This window comes from Narcine bancroftii, chromosome 13 (genome assembly GCF_036971445.1).
Source record: "Narcine bancroftii isolate sNarBan1 chromosome 13, sNarBan1.hap1, whole genome shotgun sequence".
Taxonomy (NCBI): domain Eukaryota; kingdom Metazoa; phylum Chordata; class Chondrichthyes; order Torpediniformes; family Narcinidae; genus Narcine; species Narcine bancroftii.
In genome coordinates, this window is record NC_091481.1 from 26,710,596 (window position 1) to 26,723,832 (window position 13,237).

General features: G+C 37.1%; 1 protein-coding gene across 4 annotated transcripts in view; it reads left to right on the forward strand.

The window, feature by feature from the left end:
- Window positions 1–13,237, forward strand: part of LOC138748603 (kinesin-like protein KIF21A) — a 114,418-nt gene that overhangs the window by 73,814 nt on the left and 27,367 nt on the right. For 3 of the 4 annotated variants that reach the window (XM_069909076.1, XM_069909073.1, XM_069909075.1), the window contains exons 21-24: window positions 1,084–1,185; window positions 2,420–2,585; window positions 6,822–6,842; window positions 9,923–9,980. In XM_069909076.1, the coding sequence (XP_069765177.1) occupies window positions 1,084–1,185; window positions 2,420–2,585; window positions 6,822–6,842; window positions 9,923–9,980 (347 nt within the window). The remainder of the gene's footprint in view (window positions 1–1,083; window positions 1,186–2,419; window positions 2,586–6,821; window positions 6,843–9,922; window positions 9,981–13,237) is intronic. The other variant, XM_069909074.1, reaches the window with a different exon arrangement.

The window sequence follows — 13,237 nt, forward strand, 5'->3', positions numbered from 1 at the left end:
TCCTCATTTAGTTGAAAGGATGCAACTTATGGCGTATACCATCTGGTGAGATTAGCTGGCAGCTCAATTTAGTAACTAACCATCTTGTTTTATATAATATGCTTTGATCACTTGTATCCAAATATGAGAAGCTTATAGAGAGTACATTTATTCACTTTCTGATATTAATTGTCACCATTCCGGAATTGATTTCTTGGCTTTGTTTTTTCCTCTTGATTTCTTTATTCTCTACACAAGTTTATATCAACCTATAATCTACTTCAAACTTGCTTGATTCCATTCTCACAAATATCTTGCCGTACATCTTCATTTCCTGGTCTGAAAAGAGGTTGATTTGATACAGCTTGGTTATCATTTCAACTTCCTTTTCACCTTCATCTACTTGGTTGTCAAACCAGTTAAGGATAAGTCAGAAATTTTATTCTAGTTAATCAAGGGGGACACTAAAGACCTAGTCTTTATCATCCACTATAAAAGCCATGTCCAGTTTGCCAATTGAAACAATATTTACCCACATTCTTATCACCAGATTGCATCCTATTTTTACCCATTACTTGCATCTTCAACTCCTTAATCTCTGTTACTGACTTAATAATTTCAATATTTGGGTTTGTCTGTTTTTGCTCAAAGCCTTAAGATTTCTTGCTGGCATTTGAAAGAATTCAATGCAAATGCATTGAGGAAAATTATAAAATTGCAATTACTTGTCTGTCTACTATTGAACATATTATGCTGAAGTGTTTGAAATATCCTATTTATGCTTGTCAGAGCTTGGTGGTTATACTTAATGCAATTTAGCCAAAAATTGATTGGTTAAAAATAATAATCAACATTGCCTTGCACTCCACTGTAGCTCATTCATTTTTACTTTTTTCCTTGCCTTTCTCCTTTTAGTTTGTCTTCCGATATGGTTTTGCACCATAATAAAAGCAGTAAATATAGGAAATACTCAGCAGACCAGGCAGCATCTGAGGAAAGACTAGAAGTTTGTTTTAGATTTGTTATTTTGTCAGAACCATTGTCTTCATGCTCATGAACAATGCAAACACCAGTACTGTTTTTGTTTGTTTGTTCAATTTATAGGAGGAAGGAGAAACAGTAGATGTTTCAGCGGTGATTTCTTCATGCTCTTTGACAGAAACTCGCTACATGTTGGATCACTTTCTCACAATGGTTATTAATAAGGTGAATCAATTAAAGCATGGACTAATTTAATATTTAAATCGATCCGTCTACAGATTTTTTAAAAAAATCATGAGGCAGAGGACACCTCGCAGCAGGTAGTATATATTTTAAGGCACATTCATTGCTTGGAACTGAAGTTGGGAGGTCTCTTGATTGGTAAAATCCCTCATCCCCCATAACCTCCTGTTCATTCTCCTGTCATCCACTGGCACTGTGGGTAATTTGTAATAGCCAATTTACCTACCAGCATGTGTTTGGGTTGTGGGAGGAAATTGAAGCATCCAAGGAAGATCTGTATAGTCAGACAGATTGTGCACACTCCAGATGGACAACACTCAAATTTAGGATTAAACTCTGGTTTCTGGACATGCATGGCATTTGTGCCACCTGCTGTGCAGTTGACCTGCTCCCATTTGGGAAGTACTTAGTGGTGGCTGCACTGTGTAAATCCAAATCACTGATGTATGCCTTAAAAGCATCAAGTGTGGCACTGAGCCCTGAGCACAGCACAATTTCAGCCATCCAGTCATAAATTCCTTTTAAATCCATTGTGTGCTACTTTTTCTTGCATCTCATGGGTTTTAACTTAACTAGTCAGTCTCCATGTTGGATATTGTGAAATTTCTTGGTGAAATCCTGGTAAATTATGTCAATTATGTGCAATTCTCATTGACAATCTGTCTCCTAATAAAGAATTCTGAGAATATAAAACAATTCTATGAGAATATAAAAGGGCCCTTTGATCCATGATGTTGGTGCTGGCCATGATGACAAATTTAATTGATCCCATCTGTCTGCACATGATCTATATACCTCCATTCTCAGCATGCTTGTGCCTGACTAAGTGTCTCTTAAACATCACCATCTTGTATCTGCTTTCACCAACCTCCACCCCACCAGGGTGTTCCAGAAACCCACCGTTGTGTTTCTTATTTCAACTTGTCAAGCATCTCCTTCAAACTTTCTCCCCTCTCCCCTAAATCTCTGACTTGAGGTATTTGACAATAATTGTATCAAATTGTATGAAGACTAATATTAAAACTTAATTTATGTATCCTCAAAACATACAAGATAGAGCAAGTGAATACTTAGACTTCCTTTTGGATAAAGACTAGCAGCCTTGCCTCTGCCCCTCATAGTTTTACATATTTTTGTCAGGTCTCCCATCAGTGTTCAAAAGTCGAGAGAAAACTAATCAAGTTTGTCCAAACTCTTGTATGTTGTCTGGTCGTAGGGTCTCCAAGCTGCTCAGAAGGAATCCCAAATTAAAGTTTTGGAAGGCAAAGTGAAGCAGATCGAAATTAACAGTTCAACTCAAAACCAATTGCTATTCCACATGTTAAAAGAGAAAGCTGAATTTAATCCTGAACTTGAAGCTTTACTTGGAAATGCTTTGCAAGGTAAATATTTTGTTCTCGGATTTGCATGTTGCATGCATACTTTGCTTGTGGAGCCTGATGAAATTTGAAATTTAATTGCACATTGGCTGGATTTCTGAATTAATACGTTTGGAATTGAGTTTTGGATTCTTGTTCTATGTGAATATAAATATTGTACATACATTGCCCTTGGGAATATTGACTTTTAGAAATATTTATGTCAATGTAATCAATGTAACTTTTTGAGATGCATCCCTCAGGACTAATGTTAAACAGGGACTTTTTAAAATTATGCTAAAGTATTTTTGAATCGTTTCTTCAAAACGGGTCATTTTCCTACACTGTTGCCATTAAAATTGATGACCTCCAACAAAGCAAGACCATGTGTCATTTGTCTGTGTCATTTGAAGGACAATAAAAAGAGACAAAACCCTGAATTTACAGTTCATGATAAAATAACAGAGCTTGCCATTGACCCAAAGAAGTTTCTCTAAAATGGCTTTGAGATGTGAATATCTCATTTCCCAGTGTGATTTATAATCGCTAACCCTTCTGAACAGGACTGTGCAATCCTGCATTGACAACATCATCAAACAACTTAAGCATCTGACTTGCCAGCAAATACTCTTGATGTGCTTTCTTGATAGGACAGTAAAGATGACAACATAAAAAATAAGAACAGGAGTTGGCCTAAGTTTCCTGCCTTGTCCCTTAACCCTCGTTACTATAAAAATGTGCAAATTTTGCCTTCATCTCTCTGAGATAGGTTATTTCCAATGATTCATGATCTACTTTTATTAGACATTCTACCTGAACCCCTTTAAGTCAAAGATTGTTAGGTTCTTTATTAGCCAGGGCATCAAAGGCTATGGGGAGAAGGCTGGGTAGAATGGATGAGTTGGAAATAGATCAGCTCATGATTGAATGGTGGGGTAGACTTAATGGGTTCAATGACCTATTTTGTCTTCTGGTTTTGTGGTCTTATTTCTTGTTCTGAAAAATACCTTCCAGATATCTCCACAGAAAAAGATTGATTCATGTATTTGCCCTGCTAAGCCCTCAAAATCTTGTCTGCTTCAGTGAGAACACCTCTCATTCTTAGAGTTGATGAATATAAGACCTAACCTGCTCAACATTAAGAAAATCCATTCTTCTTTGGACAAAGCATACTTGATAGACTCTTAACAGCCTCTACTGCAAGTGTGTCACTCAGATGAGGAGTCCAAAATTACAATGTTGTCAGCTCACCAATACCTCATTGTAGCAAGACTTTTCTACTTTGATTCTTGCAATAGAAAACAATGTTCTATAACCTGGCACACTTGCTAACTTTGTTTCATATGCAAGAAAATACGGGCCCAAATAAATAGCAGCATTTTATAGTCTTTCTGCAGTTTAATAATTTTTTTGTCTTAATACTGGAGAACCTTGCAGTTCTCCATATTAAATTGCATCTGACACATTTATGCCCACTTTGTTAACCTATCTTAATCTTTGCATCTTTAATTTTTCACCATCTTTGTTTTTCTTGCAAATTTGATTGCAATATATTTAGTTCCTCCTTCAAAATAATAACTGTAAATAGGTGAGGCCGTGGCATATTTCTTGTGTTTCACTAGCTATAATTTGCCAACCTAAAAATGAATTTTTCCATTCGGACTCTGCCAATCCAGACCATGCCTCTTCTCCCCTCTCCTGTTATTATAGGTCTTAATTTTGGCATAAGATTTCATGTGGCACCTTTTATCAAATGTCTTTTTGTAACTTCAAATGTGTGTATGTTTTGGTCCATTTATCCATCTTGCATCATCAAACAGTTTCTCTTCCATAAATCACGTTTTCATTTTGGCTTTATTGTGAGCTTTAAAATCTCTTACAATTTCTTCCTTATGGATTCCAGTAATTTCCTCAGGATGAATCTTTGGTCAACTAGCCAATAACTTCCCTTTGTCTGTGTCCCTACTGTTTTCAATATTGGCTCCTACACTTGCAATTTTCAAATTTTCTGGCATCTTTCTGGTATATTTATTATAAAAGAGTTGTTTGGATGTTTTATCACCAAATTTAAGCTGGTGGGAGTCAAGGAATAGAGATTCAAATGATTTGTTACAGGAATTGTATGGATGACACTGATGGAAAATTGGGTTTGAATTTGTGAGCCAAAAGTTCTGATTTTAGTTCTATGTTTCCACATCTAAACATTACTTTGATTCCAGTTGAGGAAAGTTAACAAATGAGCCGAAAGGCCTTGTGGCTCTTGAAAAAAAGCTCACGTTGCATTCTGTTTAAGAATTGTGTAACTCCACCACTACACATCACAGAGTAAGATAAGCTTCTTTTAATAACATAAGATGCTCAATAGGTCAGGCATAATTGATTCTGAACAATTTTCTGAACATCTTCAGCTCCAAGAGTTACAAGATGGTAGATGCTTTCCTTTTTTTTTGTTTCCATTGGTGTTTTTTGGTAATCTTTCCAATGGCAGTTACTCACCCTGAATGGTTCTTACCAATTTTAGGATTATCATAATATGCTTAATTTAATCTCCTCAAAGGTTTCCACTAATCTTAGTGAAGCAGGTTGCATTGCAAAAACTGCAACATCCTCAAAAGTTTTAATTCGTTTAGAATTCAGTATATAATTTTTTTTGGATGATAATGGTACTTGCATATTGAAATTAAGTTACTTATGAATATTATTGGATAAAATGTAATTAGCTGGTGCTGGAGACAAATTTTTCGTTATGTTTGAGGAAATAAGTCAGTATCTTGGTGTATGGCCATAATATGACTGAAAAATGTCACTCAAAGCCTGGGGCTACATTGTAATTCTGGGTAAACAGTTCTCGTGAACTAGATCAACATGTTCATGTTTTTTTTTTAATCTTCTAAATGCCACATCCTTTATCCATACAATTTTTGAGAGTGATGTCTCCAAGCGTTGGGTTGAAATTTGTAACAACTGCCAAATTAGTCATTGGTGTAATTTGGAACTAAAACTTTGCTATATTTGGTGCTTAAAATCATCTTGAATGTTCTTACCCTTTTTTCCAAACTTGCTTTGAGGGTAAAATCAAATCCAGTCTAAGTCACCAGTAAAATGTGTTCAGTAATTGTCAAAGATCAAGGAAATGTCAAATTGTTTACCTGTTACATTATAAGCTATTACATAATTACTTACTATTCTAGAGTATCCAAGAGAAATACTGAAAGTACTCACTGCACCACAACAAAGTTCCACACACAGATGCTTTCACAGCTGACTAGGTCAACCCCAGCCGTACCAGTTGTTGTAAGGTACCTTGGTTTGAAAATTTATGTCACTAATGCTTGAAAATAATCAAAAACTTTAAAACAATTTTTTAATAAGACATTAAAATACTTAACACATTTAATTGATTTTTTAATATAAAATTAATTCAATACAACATGCAAATTATCTGAAACTTGACTGATTGCACTGCCTCTCAAGCTTATTTGCATTAAAATGAATAGTCATTGAGCCTTCTCTTAATAGATTTCTCATTTTAGACTCCATTTTAAAAAATGTAAATTAGAAAGACAGTTACACAGGCTTCGAACTTTGGAACACCTAAATGTGTACATAAGTACTGAGCATTCTGACACCTCAGTGGAAAAATGCTGAAAGTTCCCTGATGAATTCACTCAGTTCCAGGTCATTAACTCTCATTCTCTGCAAAGATTCTGCCTGGCCTACTGAATATTTTCATCATTTTTTTTGTGCTTTAGATTTCCAACAAATTGAGTATTTTGCTTTATTTTTCCAATTTTTTTTCCAGACATTATAGCTTGAACCTAATGGATCCAGTATTTCCTACAATATGTAATTTAAGTTGTGACTTAAATGCAAAGTCACAATGCCAAGTTTAAAGAAAAATCCTGAATGAATACACAGGATTGAACTTTAGTGCAATTTTGTTCCATGATGGAACTGTGGTAGATGGTATAATCTCAATACCTGAAAATGAATGCTTTTCTGTGCAGAAATAAAATTTAATAATCCTTTGTTGTGTGCAGCAATATTATGCATTATTTCATTAAAGTTAATGCTTCGTGGCACAAGATATTTTCACCTGTGTAATATCTCTCATAAATAGGTATAAATGTTGTTTTGGCTGTGATTTTATTTCTGCACTGGTTCATTCTTGTTGACACTCTAGGATATTATTCATATATAGTGGATTCCTTTTGATTGGTTTGTTGCTCTTCTTTTTCCCGGTTACTATTATTTGCACAGAACTAGATAGCATACCTATGGGTAAGTTAATTGTGCCAACTGTTTTGTGTAACTGCATGTTTTACTAAAAGTTGCTTGTGTGCTAACAATTGCAACGATCATAACACCTGTTAATATTCAAAGTCTGCATGCAATTTTTAATAGGATACGAATGCAGATCATCATTTTTGTCGGCTCACTCCTCTTTTTGCATCATGTAAACCATTGAATCCTTGTATACACGTGCTCCAGAAGTTAACAACTGACTGATGTGGCAAGATGTTGGCTCCATTCACACTAAATATTGGCTCCATTCACACTAAATGTTGAACACTGAAGCCCTGGATTCTTTCCATTTGTTCAGTTTTATGTAACTTCAGAGTTAAAATTTTACTGTCAATGTAGAGTTTATATTAATATATAATGTTGAAGGTATTTTATACTAATCCAAAACGCAAAAGGGATGTGTGGACAAACCAGAATCATGGCCAATATCACTTGGTTAAAATTAAGATTAAAAAAAAGTTTTCATCAACATCGCTCGTCTTGAAAAAGGTTTCCCAAACTAAGAAACAATGTGGCTATTGTGCAGTACAGCAGAATCTAGATGATTTAAGATCAACAGTTATTTACTGACTTGGTTTTGATAACTACTCTTACTTTAATATTAGTCTCCTGAATTTGGCATTCATATTGTTTTCATTTAGAGAATAAGTAAATTGAAGTCACTAAAGGTATTTTGGTATAACTGATGTTTTGTGTCAAGCTTTGTAACTACACATTTAAAATACATTGTGCACTTAACTTGATTAAACCTCCATTTAAAAATCTTCCCTGGAGCTACCATCCAGTGTTATATACAGCTTGACTTCGAGGAAACCAACCATATTTAGTTTCTTAATGCAGTTCATGGTTGTTTTTTTTTCATTCATGTTAGATATTCATGAAACTGTATGTGCACTTCTAACAAATTATTTTGTAAGTGACTATTCCATATGAGATCTTAAAGCTAATCGAGAAATGTTTAGAATTTGTAATCTTTCGCATAATCAGTAATTCATTGTTGACATTTAAAACAATCTTCCACTTTGTGCAAAAGTTGAGCTTTTATTTCTGTTTATATGCCACCTCACTGACAAAAGGCAAAGGAGGAAAAACCCAACCCCAACCAACCAATTTTCCCTTGCAACCGCTGCAATCGTGTCTGCCTGTCCCGCATCGGACTGGTCAGCCACAAACGAGCCTGCAGCTGACGTGGACTTTTTACCCCCTCCATAAATCTTCGTCCGCGAAGCCAAGCCAAAGAAAAAAAATATGCCTAATGATTCACATTCAGAAGTTTCCTCAGTCTTAGCTAAAAATGAAATAATTCAAAACGTTAAATTTAAAAAAAATTAAATTTTGCCTTGTTTCATGAATTTTCTCCTGCTCTCTATCATAGTTAGAAAACAACAAAGCATGGAAACTGGCCCTTTGGCTCAACTCATCCAAGCTGACCAAGATTTTCCACCTGAGGAAGTCTGATTTTGGCAAATATCCCTCTCACCCTCTCCCATCCAGAGATGTGTCCATATGTCTTTTAAAAGTCTATCACTTCCTCTGGCAGCTCATTCCATATATACACATTCTTCTCTACGAAGATGCTTTTTGGGTCCCTTTTTAAATCTTTCCTCCTCCACCTTGAACAGAGGTCCTTGAGTTTTTTACTCTTTAATCCTGGGGGGAAAAAAGTGTGATTGTTTGGATTGTCTCTGCTTCTCATGAATTTGGATATCTGTAAAAGGTCACCACTCTCCTGTGTTATGGGGGGAGAGTATTCGCCTATTCAGTCTCTCCTTGTAACTCAAGACCTTGAATCCCAGGTATATCCTCTTGCTCTGATAGACCATAGTTGTGTTGAAATAGGCTACATTTTCTTTTTATTTTAGGGAAATAAATACTGTTGGAAAATGAGCCAAACATATTAACCACAATGTGCCTTACCCCAAAGTTTTCATTTGGTCCATTGTCTCTTTTGCTGAGGGGTTAGTTTGTGATGTTCTTAGCAACATGAACTTGACTTTGTTAAACCAAGGATTGCCAGTGACTGCAGAGGATGCTGAAATTTAAATTGAAATAAATTCTGGAGTTCCATTGCCATCATTTGTTGAATTGTGTGAGTAAAAGCGGTAAAGTCTGCAGATGCTGTGATTGTAGTTAATGCACAAAAGCACAGAAAAAAATTCTCCAGCGCTTTTGTGTATTGATTTATGTGACTTTTTTGTCATTGATCACTAAGTGTTTGGAAACACTTAAAGCTTTGAGTTTTCACATATTGCCAGATATTTTTATTTGTGGGCTGTATTACAGCCACAGAAATTTGAAGCCTGTGTGCAAGAATATTTCCTTAACTTTTTACCTGTTAACTTGATGTGACATTGATGTATCTTTCAAAGGGAATCAGAATTCAACTGTTGGCTAAGTTTAGAATTGAATTGGGAGTAGTTCAGTGACCATTTATAAGAAATGTTCAAGGGGTAACTTGAACAAGGGAGAAAATCTAAAACTTCATCCAAAATTGGCATTAAGTTCACTACCGTGCACTTCCCTGGTTTATGTTTACAGCCTTTCCTTTCTGGGTGGGTGGGTGGGGGGGGGGGGGGGAAGCATATTAGCCATTCTGAGAAGGATAACAGCACTGGAGTCCTTTGAAGATTGGAACAGTTTTATGCCAGCTCAATCTCAGATGTTCTAATAAAACCTCAACTTGTTCTGTGGGAAGGAATGTGTTGTCATCAGAAGGAATGTCTAATTTTTTCTCTCCAGGCAATGCAATAGGCTAAAAATTGATTTATTGTGTTATTTTTGGATGTGAAATTGAAGTTACTTCATGAATGCACGCAAGAAAATGTCTTGTGGAGTTCATGCACATTGTATTGGTCTAGTCTTTCCATGCCCTGATATTCTCATTTAGATTACGGTCTAAAATCTCATCAAGGTATTGCTTATCTTCTGCACAACTCTTATGAAATGCAAGGTGATTGTAACTATTTTTAGCCTATAAACATCTAAATTTATTTTGAATGACTGTAATTACAATGCAAATTGAAAAGTAATGTTTGTGTTTTCAACCAAATTTATAGAAGAAGGAGCTGAAAGCAGCGAGGAAGAAAATGTGACGAGTCCTGGAATGGAAGGCAGGTGAGATGATTACTAAGCAAGAAAGCATATTGCAATTTTACTCATTTAGCTGGTGAGTTCACTTTGTTTTGAAAATGAAAACTTTCCATGGTCTTTTGTACAAGTACATAGCTGAATAAAAGAAAGGAATGAGTACAAGAATTTGCCATGGTTTTAATGTCATCAATCATTTTAAAATGTGGTTTTGAGGAAACTACCATACAAGTCAAGTCGTTAAACCCTAAAAAAAAAGCCTCTAAAAAGAGGTGTTGGCTTGTATGCCAGATATACTTTTGAGACCATGAATTCACTGTGGGAAAAAAAAATCAATTTGGCATACAAGTCGGTGCTGGAAGCACCTCCCATCGAGGGTGCTGCTGCTCCCCAACACATCCCCATCGCTGGGCGCCACTATAACTCTTCCTACCTAGGATCCTGAGGTCGCTGTCGCCAATCCTGCCTGGTAGGCCGAGGGTTCCTGCTTCTGCCGGGAGCACGATGTTGGCATTCCAGTTCCATGGGCCAGCGCTGCTGTCTGGTAGGCCGAGGTTTCTGCTCCCGCCTTGAGAACGATGTCGCTGCTCCAGTTTCATGGGTTATCGCCATTGCTGTCTGGTAGGCCGAGTGTTTTTTTTTAAACTTATTTAATTTACAGCTTTGTTACTTGCAATTGGGGTGTTTTAAAAATTTTCCTGCGAGGTCCAGACAGCCTGATAAATGAGGGTCGACTTGTATGCCAGATATAGCATAAAACCCTTAAAATTTAGGCTGAAAAATGGGGGTCGACTTGTACACTGAAATAATATGGTATTTGATTTGGCAATACAGTGTTTTGATTGCTGATTAAATTTTGCACCAAATTGAATAGATAGTGAATTTATATTGTTGCTAATTTAGTAAAATTTTGAAATTTCAGATATGAAATTTTATTGTAATCTATTATTGACACAGACAGCATTACCAGCTTGGTAATGTTAACGTGGGAATCATTCACATTTTCAAGTGTCCCCCCCCCTTACTTTGTTTGTTCAGTTTTCTAACTCTCCAAAGTACGTCTATTTCAATTTATTGTCCTTGCTTTTTAAAAATTATTTGCTCCAATGGTACCTTGATGAAGAGTTCATGCCTGAAACATTGGTTGTGTATCTTTATCTTTTCTACATAAAGAATGCTGTGTGACTTGCTGAGCTTCTCAGAATTTTTGTGTAAACTGATATTCCAATGCTGTGGTTAACGTTAATACAAGTTCAATCAATGGCACCTTCAACATTTCTTTGTTTCCTTTATTTAAAATAGTTATGCAATCTTATTCTCAGTTCAAAACAGCAATTAAACTTGCTCTGCACCTTTCATGACTTCTCTATATCTGATAGCGAGGAATCTACTTTTAAATTTTGGGCTCTATTGCAAATGAAGACAGCAGCATGAGTCTGGTCCCAAGATGGTGGTGCCTGTGTTGTCAGCAGCACGAAGGTTTGCATACTCTGGGGGAGCATTAGACTTGCACTGGGCACCAGTTACAGGGAGAACACTCCCTGTTGAGAAGGAGAAATAGAGGAGACAACCTTAAGGATGGTGGTGGACCAGCGAGGGACTCTGCGATTAAAGTACACATGTCTACGGTGAGCTGTTGGCGACCTCCTGAAAAGGAGCCCATGCCCATGGGCAGCTGGCGACTTGTGGTCAAAGGACTCACACTGCGGGAGACCTGCTCAGGTGAACCAGGTATCAGAACTGGGATTCAAGAGGGTGCTGAAAGCAAGAAGCTCCCGAAGGATGCTGGGTGCTGAAGGCTTCCTCATCATGTCGGAGGTTTGGATCTGGGCTCAGGTTGCTGATGGTTTGAACTGAACTGGAGTCTTTTGTGACTGCAGAGGCTGCAAGAGTGCAGGAGGTGAATCCACGGACTCTTGGTGGCTCTGAGAGAACTTTCTTTTGCTTCTCTTTCTCTGGCTGTAAGGAGCGCCCAACAATGCTAATGACGAATCTTTGAATGCCTTATGGCATACTGAAGGCAATTTTGTGTAATAGTACATTTCTGTTTTATTACATGATAAATAGCATTTGATCTGAAATGAATTAGTGACCATATATTGAGTTTTAGACATTGTTAATTTTATATTTGGTTTCCTTGTTTTGCTGGCAAGATGAGCTTGTGTTGACCATACCCTTGTAAGTGCCCTTGTGATGAAGGTAGCATGCTGTCACCTCGAACATCTTCAGCCTTTCATGTGAAGATACTCTAGCGTTAATATTGAGGATTGTAAACATGGCAGGAAAATTTACAGAGGGCATCAGGAAGGCAAAAAAGGTCAATGAAATGGCCTTGGCAAATAGGATTAAAGTAGGACCTCTTGAGGACAAAGGAGGGAATTTGTGCTTGGAGCTGGGGAAATGTGTACTTGTGTTCAACAACAAGAAGGACATAGAGAGTAGTGAGAACAGTTTGGGGATGGGGGCATGTTACAGGATTTTGAGAACAAAGAGGTGGTGTTAGGTTGTTTGAAGAGCATCAAAATGGATATGACCACAGGGCCTGATGGTATATATCCCAGATTATTGAATGAGATTACAAAAGATTACTTGGATCTTGAAGAAAATCTTTGTGTCCTCATCAGCAACAGGTGAGGTCCCAGAGAATGGGATAAAAAAATGTTTAATTGTTCAAGAAGGGAAATGGGAATAATCCTAGAAATTATAGTCTGGTGAGCCTCACATCAGTAATAGGAAAGGTTTTGGAGATGATACAGGGACAGTAAGATGGCGGCTTATAGCGGCAACTCTTCGTGTAGCTTATATTCCCGTTCAGAACTACTAAAACATAAAATCAAACCCACCTGATAATATTGATGTCCTAAGATCACTGGGAGACCTCTGAATCGGCAGTCTCTGTCGGGCCGAGGGACCTTTAAACAGCCAGTGCTCAGGCAAATACAACTCCACGTGAGTTTTTAACAGCCAGCAATTGGGCCATTTAAACTTTGTGGAAATTGCAAACAGCAGGCACTAAGAACATTTAAACATTGTGGGTGATTTAAAGGGACAGTGCATGAACCATTTAGACAACACAGAAAATACCAGCAGCAAGCCCACAGGCCAGGTAAAAAAGACCCAACCTCGTGGATGCAGAGGGGGGCTTCAGGTCAAACTGAGACGCTGGGCCCTGTGGCTTCCGCTCCCTACCATCCTCCTGGCCAACGTACAATCCTTGGAGAACAAACTTGATGAACTCCAAGCCAGACTTCAACATCAGAAAGTCATTAGGGAGTTCTGCGTGA